General features: G+C 46.1%; 1 protein-coding gene across 9 annotated transcripts in view; it reads left to right on the plus strand.

Moving 5' to 3' along the window:
- Window positions 1–17,175, plus strand: part of ABCC5 (ATP binding cassette subfamily C member 5) — a 213,514-nt gene that overhangs the window by 117,700 nt on the left and 78,639 nt on the right. For 8 of the 9 annotated variants that reach the window (XM_086944467.1, XM_086944468.1, XM_086944480.1 and 5 more), the window contains 2 exons: window positions 626–799; window positions 16,468–16,615. In XM_086944467.1, the coding sequence (XP_086800593.1) occupies window positions 626–799; window positions 16,468–16,615 (322 nt within the window). Of the gene's footprint in view, window positions 1–625; window positions 800–16,467; window positions 16,640–17,175 lie in introns of all 9 variants that reach the window. The other variant, XM_086944474.1, reaches the window with a different exon arrangement.

Consider the following 17,175-nt stretch of genomic DNA (forward strand, 5'->3'; position numbering starts at 1 on the left):
CTCAGTTTCTTCCTATATATTTTTCCTGGTGCTGATGCGAGTGTCTCCCAATCTTTTGCTACTCTTTTTTTTTTAATCAAATTTATTTTATTGAGTTCAGCAAAGCAAAACATTACAGGATTTGGACAAAATGAGCGTTGCGCAGACGCATGCACCCAGGGCGTTGCACGGCACCCGCACCTAAATGTCTATGGGAAGGTGGCCATGTGTCCATGTAAGCTCGTATGGCGGGATACAAACCCAGCAATGTCTGCTAGAACTCTTATCCACCAACCTCCCTGTAGCCCCCCCATCCCAACAGTCCCCAACCATTTCCAACCCCCAACCCCTACTTACCCTCCCCCACCCTTCCCCTCTCTGTGTGTTCCTAAGTGCCTCTAGAGGTGGCTGTTTGGGCTCAGCCTAGACCTTGCTCTTTTGCTACTCTTAAGTATTCTAGGATTCTTAGATATTATATTAAAGCTTGAGACTTTTTCATGTAGTCCAGTTCTTCTGTAAGAATTGTAATTTGGAATATTGTTCTGCATCCTTTCATTGTTCATTATGTACATAGCGTTTATGCAGAAACATTTGAAGTGTTTAGGTTTTGGTTGCCGTGACCCACCAGGTGAATTGTATTTTTCAGATGATAAACGTGTGTTCCAGTGATGGTCAGCGAATGTTTGAAGCAGCTGCTGTTGGCAGCTTACTTGCTGGTGGACCAATAGTTGCCATTCTGGGCATGGTGTACAATGTCATTATTTTAGGACCCACTGGATTTTTAGGATCTGCAGTCTTTGTCCTCTTCTACCCTGCAATGGTGAGTAATTGGCTTATTTTTGGGATTGTTTGGAAAAGCGTAGCATCACTTGATGCAGTGTTAAACAAATTGTTTGAAACCTTATTCTAGTGCTGACCATATGGAATTGTCTTTTTTCCTCTAAATTGTAGACTGTGACATAAAAAGTCAGTATTTGACAGGGCCTGGTGCAACCATCTGTGGACAAAGTTAATACACTGAGATATCACACCACGGTATTAAAAGCAACATAACTTCTTTGATCAGACACATAGGTGCGATTAAAAGTGGGTGACAGCACCACCCTTTTAAGAAAAATACACACCTAGCAGGGATTAAATTAAAACAAGGATGCGTTTTTACTCCATACCTATTTAACTTGTTTTTTGACTTATCACAGGCGCTCAGCATTGTTGGCTCTCATGCACCCAAGTTTGGAGCTCAACAACTCTCAAATTTGTTATATGCGGATTGTGTTAATACTGATAAGCCGAACGCAAGTCTGCCTGCAACATCTGATTGATCAAATCTCAAGATAAGCAAGAGAGGACTGTATGAATATCAATCCTAAAAAAAAAGATAATGGTGATCAAAAATAGAAAAGGGAATAATTCTCATATATACCCTCATGGCCAACAGATACATCACACAAGTGAATATTTATATGTTGCAGTTCTATTTGATGATCAGGGCTCCTTTCTACCCCATACACAGGAGTTACAACGAAAAGGTAATCCCTAACTGTTGCTTTCCATACCTTAAAAAGATCAATGGTTGGCCCCAGTTTTGATCAACTGTTAAATGTTTATCACCAATGAGTTATTACCTACCTTAACATATGGCAGCGAAACCTTTTGTCAGTGGGATTCATCAGTTCATAACAGTTATTTTAAGCACTATAGGCATCTTTTTAACCTGCCAACCAATGACTCTCCTACTCAAATTGGGCTAGAGTTCAGGCTGATTAACCAGGCAATTTCAAGGAAAGGAACTTATCTCAAAACGTGGCAGAAATTGAAGACGTCTGGCGATAAAACGCTAAGCAATACCTTTATGGTTATGACTGTCAAATCAACACTTTAAGCGCACTTACATTATGGGATCAAAATGTTTCTCCTGTAGCTTTTTTTTGTAATTGAAATTTTAGTTAAGCATGTATAATGCACAATATCATCAGCAACAGTCCCATACAAAACAGTAGAACAGTCTCATAACATGTGGCGACAATTACAAATCATGAAGCACTGACATGTGATTATAAAGATAATGAATCAGATGTTGTCATGCTGGTTCTATACATCATGAGGTACACTTACAACAGTCTGTGGGGGCTCGTCCAATGACACTGAACACAAATATTGCAAAAAGGGCTCCCAGATATCAGCAGGTCAGGATGAGGAGGGGAGCTCCTCCGCATAGAGGATGAGACTGTCTCGACAGCTCGCCAAGTCCTGGAGCCAACGCGTAGTCGTTGGAGCTGCCGTGCTCTCCCAAGTCATTGCCACCCTCCTTTTAGCCATCAGAAGAGCCACCCTCACCATCCTACCGAGAGCACCCTTCACAGCAGGCACCAAACCCAGCAAACAGATATGTAGAGAGTATGGTAGCTGTATGTTAATCATTGTGGACGGTATGTGTAGCACCCCCGCCCAGAATTGAACCACCCTAGGGCATACCCATGATAAATGCCAGAAATCAGCATCTGGTGCACTACACCGCATGCAGAGGTCGTTGTCTCGAAGACCATATTTATATAGTCTACTTGGAGTATAATACACTAGGTGTAGGTACTTATAGTGGATGATTCTGAGATTACAGTTCGAGGTCAGGGTTCCCGTAAGTTGACAGCATTGCTCCCAATCAAGCTGTGACAGTGGTGGGTCCAAATAAGTATTCCACCTGTCCAGACTACAGTTAGGGGGTTGCGGTCGTTCCTCCCTGGCAGTGCGATATAGTTTGGTAAGTAGATGGCGTCGTGTTGGGTTAAGAAAGAGGACCTGGAGGGAATTCAGGCTAGCCGGCTCAGTGGGGAAGGATACAGCGTTTGCAGCGCTTTCTTCAGTCTAAAGACAAGGAAATTAAATAGCGGTGTCTTATGCTCTATGAACAAAGGCAGAGGACCGCTGCACTTACATGGTGGTTAAATTGTAATCCAAAGGTATGGTAAAAAGTTCAAAAAGTCGGGGTGCTCAAGAGGTTCACCTTCTGTCTGAGAGGTGCTGGAGAAAACTAGGAGAAAAACCTTACAAGGGTAAGGTGGGGGCTCTTGAGCACGCCTAAAAATCTTAGTTCTCCAGAATTAGGGGTGTCTATCATTGATTCACATGCCTGAATCATTCCCTGTCGTCTGAGTGGGAGTCCCACGGTACATAAAAAAGCAATAATATGCCATAAATACATAGTAAATACCAATAAAAACAAACCAGGAAGTGAAGTAGCCAAAGCTACAGTAGAAAAAACTTCCACACCTATGACTATCCTAGTCATTTTGTATAGTCCAAACTACAGCCAATCAGGCGCCAGCACCCACCAGAAGGTTCTCCCCAGAGGCTCAGGCTGTCAGATTTTCTACTGCATGCGTTTTCGATATGTTGGTCTCTGACATATGCGTACGCTTTTCCACCGATTCCACTAGTCCCCAAGGTCCTGCGGAAAATGAAAAGGGAACCGTGCCGACTGATTCTAATTGCTCCCAGATGGCCACACCAGTATTGGTTTACAGAGCTCCTTCTTCTGTCGGAGTGCGAACCGATTCAGTTGAATCCAATCCCGAACTTACTCAGCATTCAGAACGGACAGGTTTACCATCCAGATCCAACATCATTGAGATTAGCGGCCTGGCGCCTGAGTACTGCGAGTTCGCCCACCTAAACATCCCGGAAGACTGCAAAGAGGTTCTGGCCAAGGCAAGGGCGCCCGCTACCATAAAGACATAGTCTTAAATGGAAGCGCTTTTGCATCTGGTGTCGCTCAACCGGGGTTCACAATTTTTCAGCAAAGCCGGAGGAGATTCTACCTTTCTTCCTGCAATTAGCAAGATCAGGCCTGTCTCATGCAACCGTGAAGATTTTTCTGGCTGCTATCTCAAGGTATCGACAGGATGGGACCAATTCTCTTTACTCTGTGAGGATTATACAACAATTCTTTAAAGGCCTCTTTAGAATGTTCCCTCCAGTACGCCGTCCACCTCCTGCGTGGCATCTTAATGTAGTCCTGGCACAAATTCAAGCGTCACCCATTGGAACCCATCCACAAGGCAGACCTGAAATATCTCTCGTGGAAGGTATCACTGCTGCTGGCTTTAACATCCTCCAGGAGAGTCAGTGATATCCAGGCTTTCACTGTTCACCATCTTTTCCTGCAGTTTACAAGTGACTCTGTAATGCTGCGCACTAATCCAAAGTATATCCCTAAAGTACCTTCGGATTTTCACCTCAACTAACCTATAATTCTAAAGTCATTCTTTCCTAACCCGCAAACACCGGCGGAAAGAGCGTTGCATACGCTGGACGTTAAAAGGTGTTTAAATTCTATCTGCAGAGAACATCCGCTTTGCGCAGTTCTGACCAACTATTTATCACCTATGGTGCAATTCGTAGGGGGCAGGCAGTTTCTAAACAGACTATTGCGAGATGGCTATCTACTGCCATTGCCTTTTGTCATGCACGAGCAGGACGACCGTTGCAAGCAGCTCCTAGAGCGCATTCTACGAAAGCAATGTCCTCTTCTACGGCCTTATTTGCTGGAGTTCCCCTTCAGCAGATCTGCAGGGCGGCTACTTGGGCCAGTCGCCATACATTTACCAGACATTATTGCCTGGAGGCAACCAGCGAGGCTGATACTTCTGTGGGTCGAGCAGTTCTACTGAATCTTTTCAACTAAGGTGAGCCTCTGTTTCCCACCTCCTTTTACTGCTGTCAGACGCTTCCTATGTTCTGTTTGTTACACATGCTTGCATGATTGCACTCTGCTATGCTTGAAATGATATGTGTATTTTCAGTTTGCACTGTTATATGACTTATATGCTGACAAGCTTGACTACCATTGGCATCTGCCTAGCACTGATCTGTACTGCTAGCTACTCTGATTCAGGCATGTGAATCTATGAAAGACACCCCTAATACTGGAGAAGAACAATAGTTACTTAGCTGTAATCTGTGGTTCTCCAGTATTGGTGTATTTCAAAGATTCACATGCAACCCGCCCACCTTCCCTCAGAGGTTTTTAGGCTATATTGGTTTACCTTCACTCCTTGTGAGAAAATCTGAGAGCCTGAGCCTCTGGGGAGAACCTTCGGGTGCTGTCGTCTGATTGGCTGTAGTTTGGACTATACAAAATGACTAGGATAGTCATAGGTGTTGTTGTTTTTTCTACTGTAGCTTTGGCTACTTTACTTCCTGGTTTGTTTTTATTGGTATTTATGGCATTATTGCTTTTTTATGTACCGTGGGACTCCCACTCCGATGACTGGGAATGATTCAGGCATGTGAATCTATAAAAGACACCAATACTGGAGAACCACAGATTACAGATAAGTAACTATTGTTCGTATGAATATCAACCAATGTAGTCCATGCGTGTAAATGAATTCTTGTGGTCATCAATTTTATTCAAAGTGTCCACTTGACAAATCATAAATGCTTTATTCCACAACTGCTTTGCTTAATCGCAAAACGTTTGTCTCATGACAACGATAGTTCAAACGTGGGCTTCATTTTTAAAGCAGTATTAGTTCATCCCGATGCATTTCGAGCCTAGGCTGGCTCTTCTTCAGGGGGTCATAAGTCGAAAAAAACGGGTCTGTTGCTTAAAGTAGAGGTTGCTCCGGACCGCCAAGAGTGACGCCCGGTCTTCATCATCGCAAAACACACGTTTTGCGGTTAAGCAAAGCAGTTGTGGAATAAAGCATTTATGATTTGTCAAGTGGACACTTTGAATAAAATTGATGACCACAAGAATTCATTTACACGCATGGACTACATTTTTTGATATTCATACCTACGATTTTTAGGCGTGCTCAAGAGCCCCCACCTCACCCTTGTAAGGTTTTTCTCCTAGTTATGCTCTATGAAGTCTAGATCCTCAGCCGACAAGGAGCCGCCCCCCGGGAAGAGATCCTGGATTTTAACCATACCCGCTTGATGAAAGGTGCGCAATGCCCCCTTCTCATTTGTTACTGATATGTCTGCGTGAAAAGCGATCGGTAAAAGAGGGGAGTACAGCGGTAGCTTACCGGCTAGTCGGCCGAGTGCGTGCCAGGCTTTGATAGTGGTGTCAATCGTGTTAATTTCTGTCCAGGGGGTCTCTCTCCCAATGTGCATCAGTATGGAGCCTAGCAGGACTGGATGGGCGTCACCATCCTCTATCGCTACATGTTGGATGAATTCATGCTCGCTGATCCAATAGTGAGCAAAGTGGGCTTGTGCACACAGGTAGTACAGATAGGGGTCAGGCACACTGAAGCCCCCATGTCCGTAATCCATGATGAGCGTTTGCCATGACACCCTGGCCTGTTTGCCTCCCCATACCAGTCGTAGGAGCTGTGCGCGCAAAGTCCTAAAGAAGTGTTGAGTGAGCGGAGTTGGTATGTTGCTAAAAAGATATGAGAACTGTGGCAGTATTACCATTTTAATGAGCATGATACGATCAGCCAGGGACCATGGAAGACGCACCCATCTATCGACCTGTCGTTCCAATTATGGTATACGTGGGCCGTAGTTTGCACGTATCACCGTGTCAAGATCTCTATGTACCCAGACCCCCAAATATTTCACAGGGTCCGATGACCACTCAAGTGGATATTCCAGGTCATAGGGTGTGGTGCACTCTGTAAGTGGGACCACCACCGATTTGGACCAGTTTATTTGCAGCCCTGAAAACAGGCCAAAACAAAGGAATTCCCGTAGCACTGGTGCCATGAAATTGCGGGGTTCACGTAAAAATAATAGCATGTCGTCCGCATACATGGAATTACTGACTGTCGGTGGGCAGAACGCAGAGCCGCTGCACGATGTCGCTGGCGGATAACGCAGGCCAGAGATTTGGGAGACAAAGCAAACAAGAGAGGCGAGAGGAGACAACCCTGCCTCGTGCCCCTAGTTATACGGAAAGGGTCGGATGTGCAGCCCTCTACCCGGATACGTACCGTGGGGTTGGTGTACAATAGTTATCCACTGCACGAATTTCGGGGGTAAGCCCATACGACGGAGAATACCAAACAAATAGCTCCACTCAATAGAGTCAAATGCTTTAGTAGCATGAAGCATAACATCCGCCGCTGGCAGTCTCGGTTCTAGTATGTGAAAGGTAGCAAAGAGAGCGCGCAAATTATGAGAGGTGGACCGAGTGGGGATAAAACCAGATTGATCTGGGAGGACCAGTGTTTGCATCAACGGTTGTAACCTGGTAGGCAATATTTTAGCCAAGATCTTGGCATCTATGTTTATAATAGAGAGAGGCCGGTATGATTTGCAACTATGTGTAGGCTTATCTTTTTTAAGAAGGGTGATAATCAGAGCTTCCCGCAGGGTGGGCAGTAATGTACCGGAGTCAAAGGCTTCAGCATACATTTCTAATAAGTCAGGCGTTATCACCTCTGCGTACTCCTTATAAAATTCGTCATGGAAGCCATCGGATCCCGGAGCTTTATTGTTCAGGAGGGACTTAATTACCGCACACACTTCTTCTTCAGTGATCGGCTGGCCGAGGTACTCTCGCTGCCTGTCCGATAACCAGGCTATTGCTATGCCAGTTAGATAGCCATGTATAGCATCAGTGTCTGTTTCCCCCTGTGAGGTGTATAGTGCTTCATATGTGAGCCTAAATTGTTCCAGTATCTCTGAGGTGGTGTCATGGTCGTGTCCGGAGGTATCAGTTATTTTGGATATAACCTGTTGTTTCTTACGCTCTTTCATTTTCCTGGCTAAGTATCGACTGGGTCGTCCACCCTCCCCAAAAGCCCGGGCCACATGTCGACGGGAAATGTATTGCGCCCCCCCTATCAGCCATGTCAATGTATTCTATTGTGGATTCCTTGATGGCTGCTAACGTTTGGGCGCAGGGCAGGGTCTCATAGTCCCGCTCCAGAGCATGCAACTTGTCCTTTAGCTTGCTAAGTTGTCCCCGCAAATCTCGTAAAATGCCTGCAGACGTGCAGATGTACTTGCCCCGGATAGTGACCTTGAAGGCCTCCCAAAGGGTTGATGCGCTGTCCATTGAGCCCCTGTTGTCCTCGAAATATTGTATAATGGCATCCCGAATGGTCGTGGCATAGAGAGGGTCGAGAAGAGCCTCTGAACGGAGCCGCCAAGTGAAAGCGCTCCAGGTGGTGCAGGGAAAGCGCAGAGACAACAGTACCGGACTGGGATCGGACAGAGTGCGTGGCAACCCAGCTGCGTTGGATACCCACCCTCCTGCTGACTCACTCAGGAGCCGATAATCTATCCGGGACCAACTATTATATGCGTTGGAGACATGCGTGCCTTCCCGTGCCTCTGGGTGTCGCTGTCTCCAAACATCTAGCAGCCCCAATTCAGCCATACCATCATTAATAGCCTGTGCTGCCTTAGGTGAGTGTTCCCCCCCCCCTCCCCCCTGCCGCTTGACTTATCTTTCCCTGGGTCAAGGTGTGTGTTGAAGTCCCCACCCCACAAAATCACTGCGTCTTAATTTTTATCCTGACTGATGTTTGATCTTAGTAAACACAAAAGGAACCAGGGGGTCTGAAAGCCCGAATCTGGCTAAGCTGTCTTGAAAGACTTAAAAGTCCAAAGGTACCCAAGTCACCATAGAACAGTCTTAGAACAGGGAGCAACTGTCAATCTGGAAAAATGTGAACCACTCGACACACAACAAATATTATTCACATACTGGTCGACAAGATCCATACCATCAGAGTAGTGTATTACCATCAAACAAAGACTTAATGATCAGCCATATCATCTGGCTGTCCACCTTGTGGAAATGGCTAGTCCCTTGATCATCGAGACTGAATGTCACACGCTCAATTGTTAGTATTGGATCTGGTCCACAGGTATCTATAATTCGCCTTATGATAGCTAATCAATGATGGTTGTGAAAGTTGTGAAAATGCAGTCAACATAAATAAATGTGGTGTGTTAAAATAGGATATGTCCTCAAAAAATTAACTTTAATGCATAGCAGGGCACATCCCCTAATTAAAAACTAGAACAGTGCAAGCGACAATATAAACAAATAATTATCGCAAAATGGGCCAACATGTTTCTACCTAACGGGCATTAAATCCCTCGGCTTTCATCAGGGCCTCTGCTCTTAAAATAGTTGCTACGGTTATCAAAAAGGTGACCAAATCAAAATAAAGTGATGGATACTTCTAATAAAGGTTGGAAATAATACAACCTGTACCAAACACGACGCACTAATCCTCCGTGTCAATGGAATGTATGAATCCGATATGACAGGGGAATGGACCTCACCTCACCTGGACCGTGCTCAGTTCTACGAGGCCCCGCTCTCTCCGTCGGTACCTCAAGCTCACTCCTGAGAGTTGGGGGAGGGATGTTTGATCTTTACATAAGAGCTGCCGGCCACATCTTGGTTGTAGGCATGAAGCTGTGTTAATACTCTCAACCACCAAAAAAGGTTTTTTAAAAAAAAAAGTTGAAATAATCCCCCCCCAAAAAAATCACTGTGTTCGGGCCGTAAGTGTTGGCAATGGTGATAAGAGTTCCAGCTAAATTCCCATGTACCATAGTAAAACGACCAGCATCATCCTTACAGGCGTGAATTTCCGTGAAGGGGAGTTGATTCTTAATTAATGTGAGGACACCACAGGAGTAAGAAGAGTAGGAGGATGCATACATCGGCCAGTGGGACCCCGCTCGGCCATCAGAATGGGGTGTGAGGTGTCTCTTGCAAGAGGGCGATAGCGACTTCATGTCTATCTAGAAATGCCAAAACCTGTCTGATCTTTTTCAGTGTATTAATCCCCTGTACATTCCAAGTTAGGCAATTAATTAAAGTGTAGTTAGGATGTGGTGCGGGATTAGAACATAGCATGGGCATGATAATGCAGTGCAGTGAAAAATCATGGATATAGTAATCATAAGGTTAATTAACCAATTGGCCACAAAACAAAACCCCCCAACACCCCCCCCCCCGCCCCACCTCACCCACCCACCCACTTCAGCAATCCCAACAAGCCAAAGCCATCCCGAACCCCCTGAAATGTACCTTGAGAAACAGCCCAAGGAAAAAAACAGTAGCGGGGAACACCCATAGGAGGACGCAGGAACGCAAATACCCTCCCGATGTGTGGGGAGGGGACCGAGCTTTATCAAGAAAATTGCCTGGCGAGTAATACTTAATAGTGTCATAAAAAAAAAAAAAAAAAAACACAAGGGAAAAGAACCCTCATGGTAGGGCCCGAATATACAATAGGTGGATTAAGATCAACAAATTAGGACTAAGTGTCATGGGCACCACCCAACACAACATGACAGCTGATCAGCGAAAGGGAGCGACGGAACATTATAACAGAACAGACTTGGTCTAGTCAATGGAATGCGCACTGAGTAAGTGCAAAGTAGGTCCTAACTCACGGATCCTGAAACCGGCGTCCAGTGTTCACCACTTCATCCGTGGAGCTGCCATCATCTCCTGTCTTTGTGGTCACCTGCTGTAGACCATCCTCTGCACCTGAAATACGTGTTTCTGCCTCGCCAAGGCGCATCGCATGTTTGTCCAGTTTCTGCGACATGTTGTCCATACGGAGGTTTAGATTATCGATCTTCCCATCGATGGACTGGAGATTTGCTTGAACAGCGCGAAGGGTTTTGTCTATGTTGGACAACTGGTCGCTAGGACCATCGAGTTCAGAATCTGAAGCCGCCTGTTAGGAGGTCTTGGTGGACCGACTAGGTTCAAAGGTGAGGCGCGGTTGGCGCGCTCTGATTTCCCCATGGTAGCGTAGTGAGAATTGTCTATGGAGCTGCACCCAATGCTCGCAAATCGGTGATATGTGATGACCAGTTGCTGCTACACCTGCGAGCCGTGGGAGATCTACACCAGCAGTGGGGAGGAGGAAGTGCCCCCCAGCGCTCGTAGGGCTTCCTGCCGCACCAACGGGCAGTCCACAGGTAGGAGACAGGTAACGATCCCCTCCTCAGCTCTCACAGTTGGACGGAGGTTACGGTTGGGCCCCGGAGCCAAAGAGAAGCCAGCAGCAGAGCACCAAAGGAAGGAAACCGAGTCCAGCAGATATCACAGGCGGTACCCCTGCCACCGCCGCACATATAGGCTAGGTGAGTCGTGAGTTGCACAGCCTCTGCAGTCCGTGGGCCCTGGGGCCTAGTGGTAAATCTTGCCTCCGCGCACGTGGCAACACAGCAGTTTGTCATAGGGGTGGTAGACATCTCTGCTCCCAGGCCGGGGTACAACTTCTGGGTGAGCACACAGGGCTTGCCAGTCAGGATTGAATGCAGCCGGGGGTCCCAGCACCAGTCCACATGTAGTTAGTTCATGAGCTCACCAAGGGAGGTGAGCCGGCAGCAATGAGGTGCGTGGGCCGCAGCAGCTAATATAAAAGCCCGATAGGTGAGGAGGGAGCACAGACCACAGTTCTCACCCGGAACTGCTGCCACCCGCTAGCGGGACAGAGCAGGAGTGCCGGCACTGGCCAACCGCCGGTGCCCGCAACGCAGTAAGGGAGAGGCAGTCCCTATAGCCCGTATCCTGAAGGCCACGCAAGGTTCGGCAGGGACGGCCGCAGCCTCGGCGGCAATGCAGCACAACCGAGGCGCGTTCCAGCACGAGTCAAACGCGCAGTCCCCACATCAACAGGCCACAAGCGACACCGCCAACCCCCCGCTGGCCAGGCCACAGCTTAGCCCGTTCCCACTCACCACACTAGTGCTGCTGGGTCTCGCACCGGGACGCCATGATGGTGCTGCAGGCCTCCGCTTTCGTGGCCCCACTCTCCGCAATCCGCACACGTCCAGGGCAGCTCAGGGTGCTGAAACGTAGCTCTTGTATTTCGCCACCGGGTCGTTCTATCAGAGGGATCGAGATCGACAGGCAATCAGGATAGTTGACGAATATTCAGCTCTGCCTGCGGAGCTGCTCTACAAAGCGGCCATTTTGCGTTGCGCTCTAGCGCGCCCCCCCCCCCCCCCCCCCCCTTGCAGCCTTTTAAAAAAAAAAAAAACAATCAATTACTCAGTGAGAAATCTCTCGGCAATTGAAGACAAGACTGCTTTAGTAAAAAGATCTCATGGGTGGTTGATGATAAATGACTATTCAATTCTTAAACCACAGAAATACCTGTCGTCAGGATGGGCTCCACATCTAAAGAGGAAATTCATGGGAGTTCATTTTGGCCACTTGCTAGCCCTCTCTCATACTCCCCCAACCCCCCCCCCCTTAGCTATGATCAGAAGTGCCAAATTGCTGCTGCTTATGTGGGTCAAGTGTAGAAGACCTGAACCATCTGTTGTGTGTCGATCCTTTAAGTGGAACGGAGAGCCCTTTTAAGAGAGCCCTTTAAAAACATGGGCATTCTCTTTTGGGGACAGGCTGTTATTGCTTATTTTAATTCCCTCGATACACATTTAAATTGCAGTTTTTAACAAACTTTTTAATAAAAGTGGACGGAAAACGTAAGACCTCAGGAGCTCATTTTACTACTTGATTAGTTTGTCATATTAACTGAAATTTATCTCTTTTTTTATATTTGTAAATATTACTGTTATGGGAATAACTTTCTATATGTTAAGATTTTAATTAATTGTGCATAATACATTTGAATTTGACTGACATAATCCAGATTTGCTTCACCTGTCACCACATGCTCTAGCTCCTCCCCATAAGCTCTTGCAACCTTCTGCATGATAATCCTCTGCAGAAAAGTGTGGAATCCAATCTAAAGGATGAGAAAGAAGGAGAACGATGTCCCATTTTTAGATCTTTCCCACAGGAAGCTTTAGCTGTTGGTGATTGAGGGGCCTATTTTGGACAAAATCAAAATTTATAGTGGGCTTTCGTCCAGCCCATTGCTTACCTTTGCTTGCCTTTATTACCATGCTCTTTTCCTTGCTTCTTAATTGATGTCTTTCCTTTCTCCTCTTGGGTTTGTTTCACCCCTGGAGCATAGCTTATTTGTCAATCTTTTGTTTGGATCACCCGCAGCTTTCCATTTGTTAGGTACAGAAAATTACATTTTTTTATTTTGCACTCCACTGGAGTGCTTGTGTTTTCTTGGTCTCCCCCCCTCTCCCTGTAATTTGCTCTCACTTCACTGTACATAGCAACATTTTGAAACTAGAAAGACTGAGATCTTGGAAAGAAGTTATTTTATTTTCCCCATTGACTTACATTGAAGAAAAGTACAGTTTAGGCAGGAGACTGCTGAGCCATGTTGGCTTATAAAATGTGTCCCATCTGAATCAAGTCTGTTGGCATGTGTTCTTTACACACCGCTCCCTTACATTCTCCGTACCTCTGTCACAACCTTTAGCTCTTATGTTGCTCCACTTCCACGTCCTGTCTTAGTTTTTTTTTGTTTCCTATATAACCCCATCCCCCCCCACCTTTTGTGGCACCACAGTTCAACATCACAGCTCATCTGTGGATTTACTCGATTCCCCTGCTCGTCCTCGTTCTGTGTTTTTTTTTTTTTGTTTGTTTTTTCAAACATTTTTTAAAACCTTTTTAAGATGCCCTGACAGCTGCTATTTGGAATCGGGCTGCTCCTATCTGAAAATGCACTTTGGCGCACATTTTGTTTAAATTTACTGTTCCTAGATGACCATTCACCATCTTGAACCAGTTAAAATTAGAGAAAAAACGTCTGCCTCCTCAACACGTGCACGCAGTGTGTTGACTCATGTATGCTTATTCACTGCTTATACACTGTCATACTTAGGGCAGCCTTAGCATCTTGACACGTGCACATGTGTGATGATGCGTGAGCAGGCATGTACATTAACTACATTTGCATTTTTCATGAAAAGAACCTGTTTCTCAATTAGGAAACCCTAAATCCTAGCCCATGGAAAATCCAGTCGGGAGCTTTTGTTTTTATTGTTTAGCTCATCAGACTACTTTTTTGTTTTGCTTGACTGTAAAGTGGTACCTCAAGCACAAGCAAAGATCTGTATGCAGTCCACCGGATCCAGTCAATTGTGGTTATGATTTGGTTATATTTGTACCTGTGCTTCCAGCACACAATCACTGTGCTCAAACTTAATATTTCTTTTAAAAATAAATGTTTTCCCCAGGACAGGTAACCCCGTTCAGTTATATCTTTTGCTCTTAAGGATTTTTTTAATAATGACTTGGGAATAGCTATCTTTAACCCATTTACAGCAGTGCAAATTCCGCCGCGGTGCAGGAGAAATAAAGAGTGGACGTGGTTCAGTCGGCCCGCGGATGTCCTCCGCACACACCCACCGTGACGTTGGACGGCCGGGGACCGTCTGACGCATCGAACGGGTTAAAGTATTGTTGACCAGTCAAACTTGATTTTCTTTACAGAGGGGTAAGAATATTTTCAGGAGTTTCTCCTTGATAATCAGTAACCAGACATCCTTGCATTCTTACCAGGAGACTTGGCTTATATTTCTGTACCTTTTGTTTGTGAAGACACCAGACAAACCGCCAATACCCTATTTAGTTGGTGATTGTAGGACCCACCCTCTCCCCCCAACCCCCTTCCCCACACACCACACACAAACACGTTTTCCTTGGTATTTGACACATCTTTGACTGAAGTGTACGGGGTTCCTGCTAACTAGGTCCCCAGTACCATTGTACAATTGTTTACCCAATTGGCAAAACTGTTAGCACCCCTTGTAAGTCCCTAGTAAATGGTACCATTGGTACCTAGGGCCTGAGGTGCTAAAGAGGGTCCCTAAGGGCAGCAGCACAAATGTTGCCACTCCAAGGGACCCCTCACCATGCACATGCACGCCTACCATTGCAGGCTGTGTGTCTTGGTGCAAACAAAAGTGAAAACATGACCTGTTCACACCCCTGTGTGCCATGTACCTAACACTGCATGTAATATTTGTAAGTCACCCCTTCAGCAGGCCTCACAGCCCTAAGGCAAGGTGCTGAATATTATATGTGCGGGCTTACCTGCATGAGCAGATAGGCCCGTGTGCTGGTTAGTCCTATTACTGCCCGTACAAGTGAACAGGGAAGCCAGGTTTAAAACATACGCTAGACACGAGTAAAAACGAGTTTCCCAGCGTACATGATGACTTCACTGAAAATAGGGATGTTTGGGCTCAAACATCTCGTATCGGTAAACCCACACAGATTCCAGTGTTGGCTTTACCAATACATGCATCCAGATATCACCTTAGAGGTGCCCTCTGAAAACCTACCAGCCTCTGGTATGCTTGCTGACTGGCTTCCTCCAGCCTGCTACCTGAGACGCTTTTCTGACCTTCTTGAAGCGAGAACCTTCGCTCTCGGGAGACCCAGAACAAAAGTCTGACCAGGAAGAGGGTGTAACAACCCTTTTCACAGGCTGACCTGATGATTACCCTCCTAGGGACTGGCGAGCTTCATAGAAGCAGCTGCCTTTGGAATGTAAATCTGGCACCTTCAAAGGAGAAGAAGCCACATCACCTGTCCAGAGCCCCCTTTGCACCTGGACAGGCAAGAAAATTAGTTAGTCTGGTAGGAATGCCAACTAAAGGCTTTTACTTCGTGGGCCTAAGAAGAGGGAGGACACCGAAGAGCCGTAAAAGCCGAGAAGAGAGTAGAAGCAGCTGACCTGGTACCAACCCTGCCGGCCTGTCTGCATTTCTTGTTGAAAATGGCTCAAAAGCCGACTTGTCCTGAAGCTGTGATTGCAGAAACTTGGGAGAACTGCTTGCCTTTGAAAAAGACTCAAGGCCTCCCGTGAACAGCTGACCTGTTCTAAAGAATCTCCAAAAGAGAAGACTGAGGCCTCCGAATCTACCAAAACCCGACACCCGAAGCCACCACTGCACTCGTCACATCCGACCGGAGTTGAAGTGGGCCACGACTGCCAACAAGGTTCCTCACCCATACAGAGCTAGAGTCCATCGTTGTTCCACTCTTCCTGGATTCCCTGACGTTGCCTGCAGCCTCTGCACATAGGCTACCTCAACCACTGCTCAGGTAATTAAAAACCCGCGCCTAAGGACACCCCTGCCCCAGTCACCCCTGGTCCTTGGAGAAGCGGAACAAAGCCCCCCCCCCCCCCCACCTCCTCCCCGGCTCATACGTGAACCCCTGGACTCTTTACATGGTAAATCAACTTACTGTTATATCACATAAAGACGCAGCTTCCTACAGTGATGCTTAAACGTTTAAATTAAATGTCTGAGCACTGGTTTCCCCAACTCCCAGAGTCTTGTATCTGAATTGTTTCCTCCTCCCGGAGTAGAGAGTAGGCAGGGGATTGAGCAGTAACATGATCTTGTGATGCTTAAGCGAGTCCAGATAGCAAAGTCAAAGGCTTGCAACACCTAGAAGACATTTCTCACGTCTTTGAAGAGCCTAGAGTATCTCTGCCATGGCCCATCAAGTTTATTTACACAACAATGGCTGAAATAATATTCCACTACATGTATACATGTAATGTATAACCATTTCTGACATATTGTAAGGTATTTTCTGTTTACAAACATTTTCCTCTCACCAGACTGTCTCTAACTTTTTGTTACTTTTTTCAGATGTTTGTTTCACGGCTCACTGCATACTTTCGCAGAAAATGTGTGTCCATCACTGACGAACGTGTTCAGAAGATGAGCGAAGTTCTAACCTACATTAAATTCATCAAGATGTACGCTTGGGTGAAAGCTTTCTCTCAGAACGTCCAGAGTGAGTGACCGCTCCACTTTGAGGGTATGGCACACAGTGCAACAAAGGGTGTTTCATCACCGTGCATCAGATCCCTGTTCTTTGTCTGAAGATCAGGAATAAAAAAGGCTTCATCCTCAAATGAAGTAAAAGATCAGTCCTCGCTTGATATTCCATCTCCAGTCAAGCGTGTAAATGGTAGTCTGCTCAGGAGGATGTGATCAGGGAGCAAATTTAGTATACACATGCATTACATGAGATTGCGATGGTTTTAGCTTGAGAATAATTAAATCTCTTGGGCCAAGATTAAGGTGGTCGTATAACTGAAGTAGATGATTAAAACAACACACATTCTGAATTTGATATCCGTGGTCACTACCTGTATATAATGTGCAGTAGCTGTACAAAGCATATAAATTCTCCCACATCCTCTTCAGATGATCGCAGGGCAGGGTTGTGGAGGATTCAAGTTAGCACTACTCGCAATTTCGATGCACGCAGAACAAAAGGGTACTTCCTTGTTTATTTGCTGCTGTGGACCCATCATAAGGCCAAAAATAAATCTGAGACCTATGAACCAC

The sequence above is a fragment of the Lissotriton vulgaris genome, chromosome 11, assembly GCF_964263255.1.
Source record: "Lissotriton vulgaris chromosome 11, aLisVul1.2, whole genome shotgun sequence".
In the NCBI taxonomy this organism is placed as follows: domain Eukaryota; kingdom Metazoa; phylum Chordata; class Amphibia; order Caudata; family Salamandridae; genus Lissotriton; species Lissotriton vulgaris.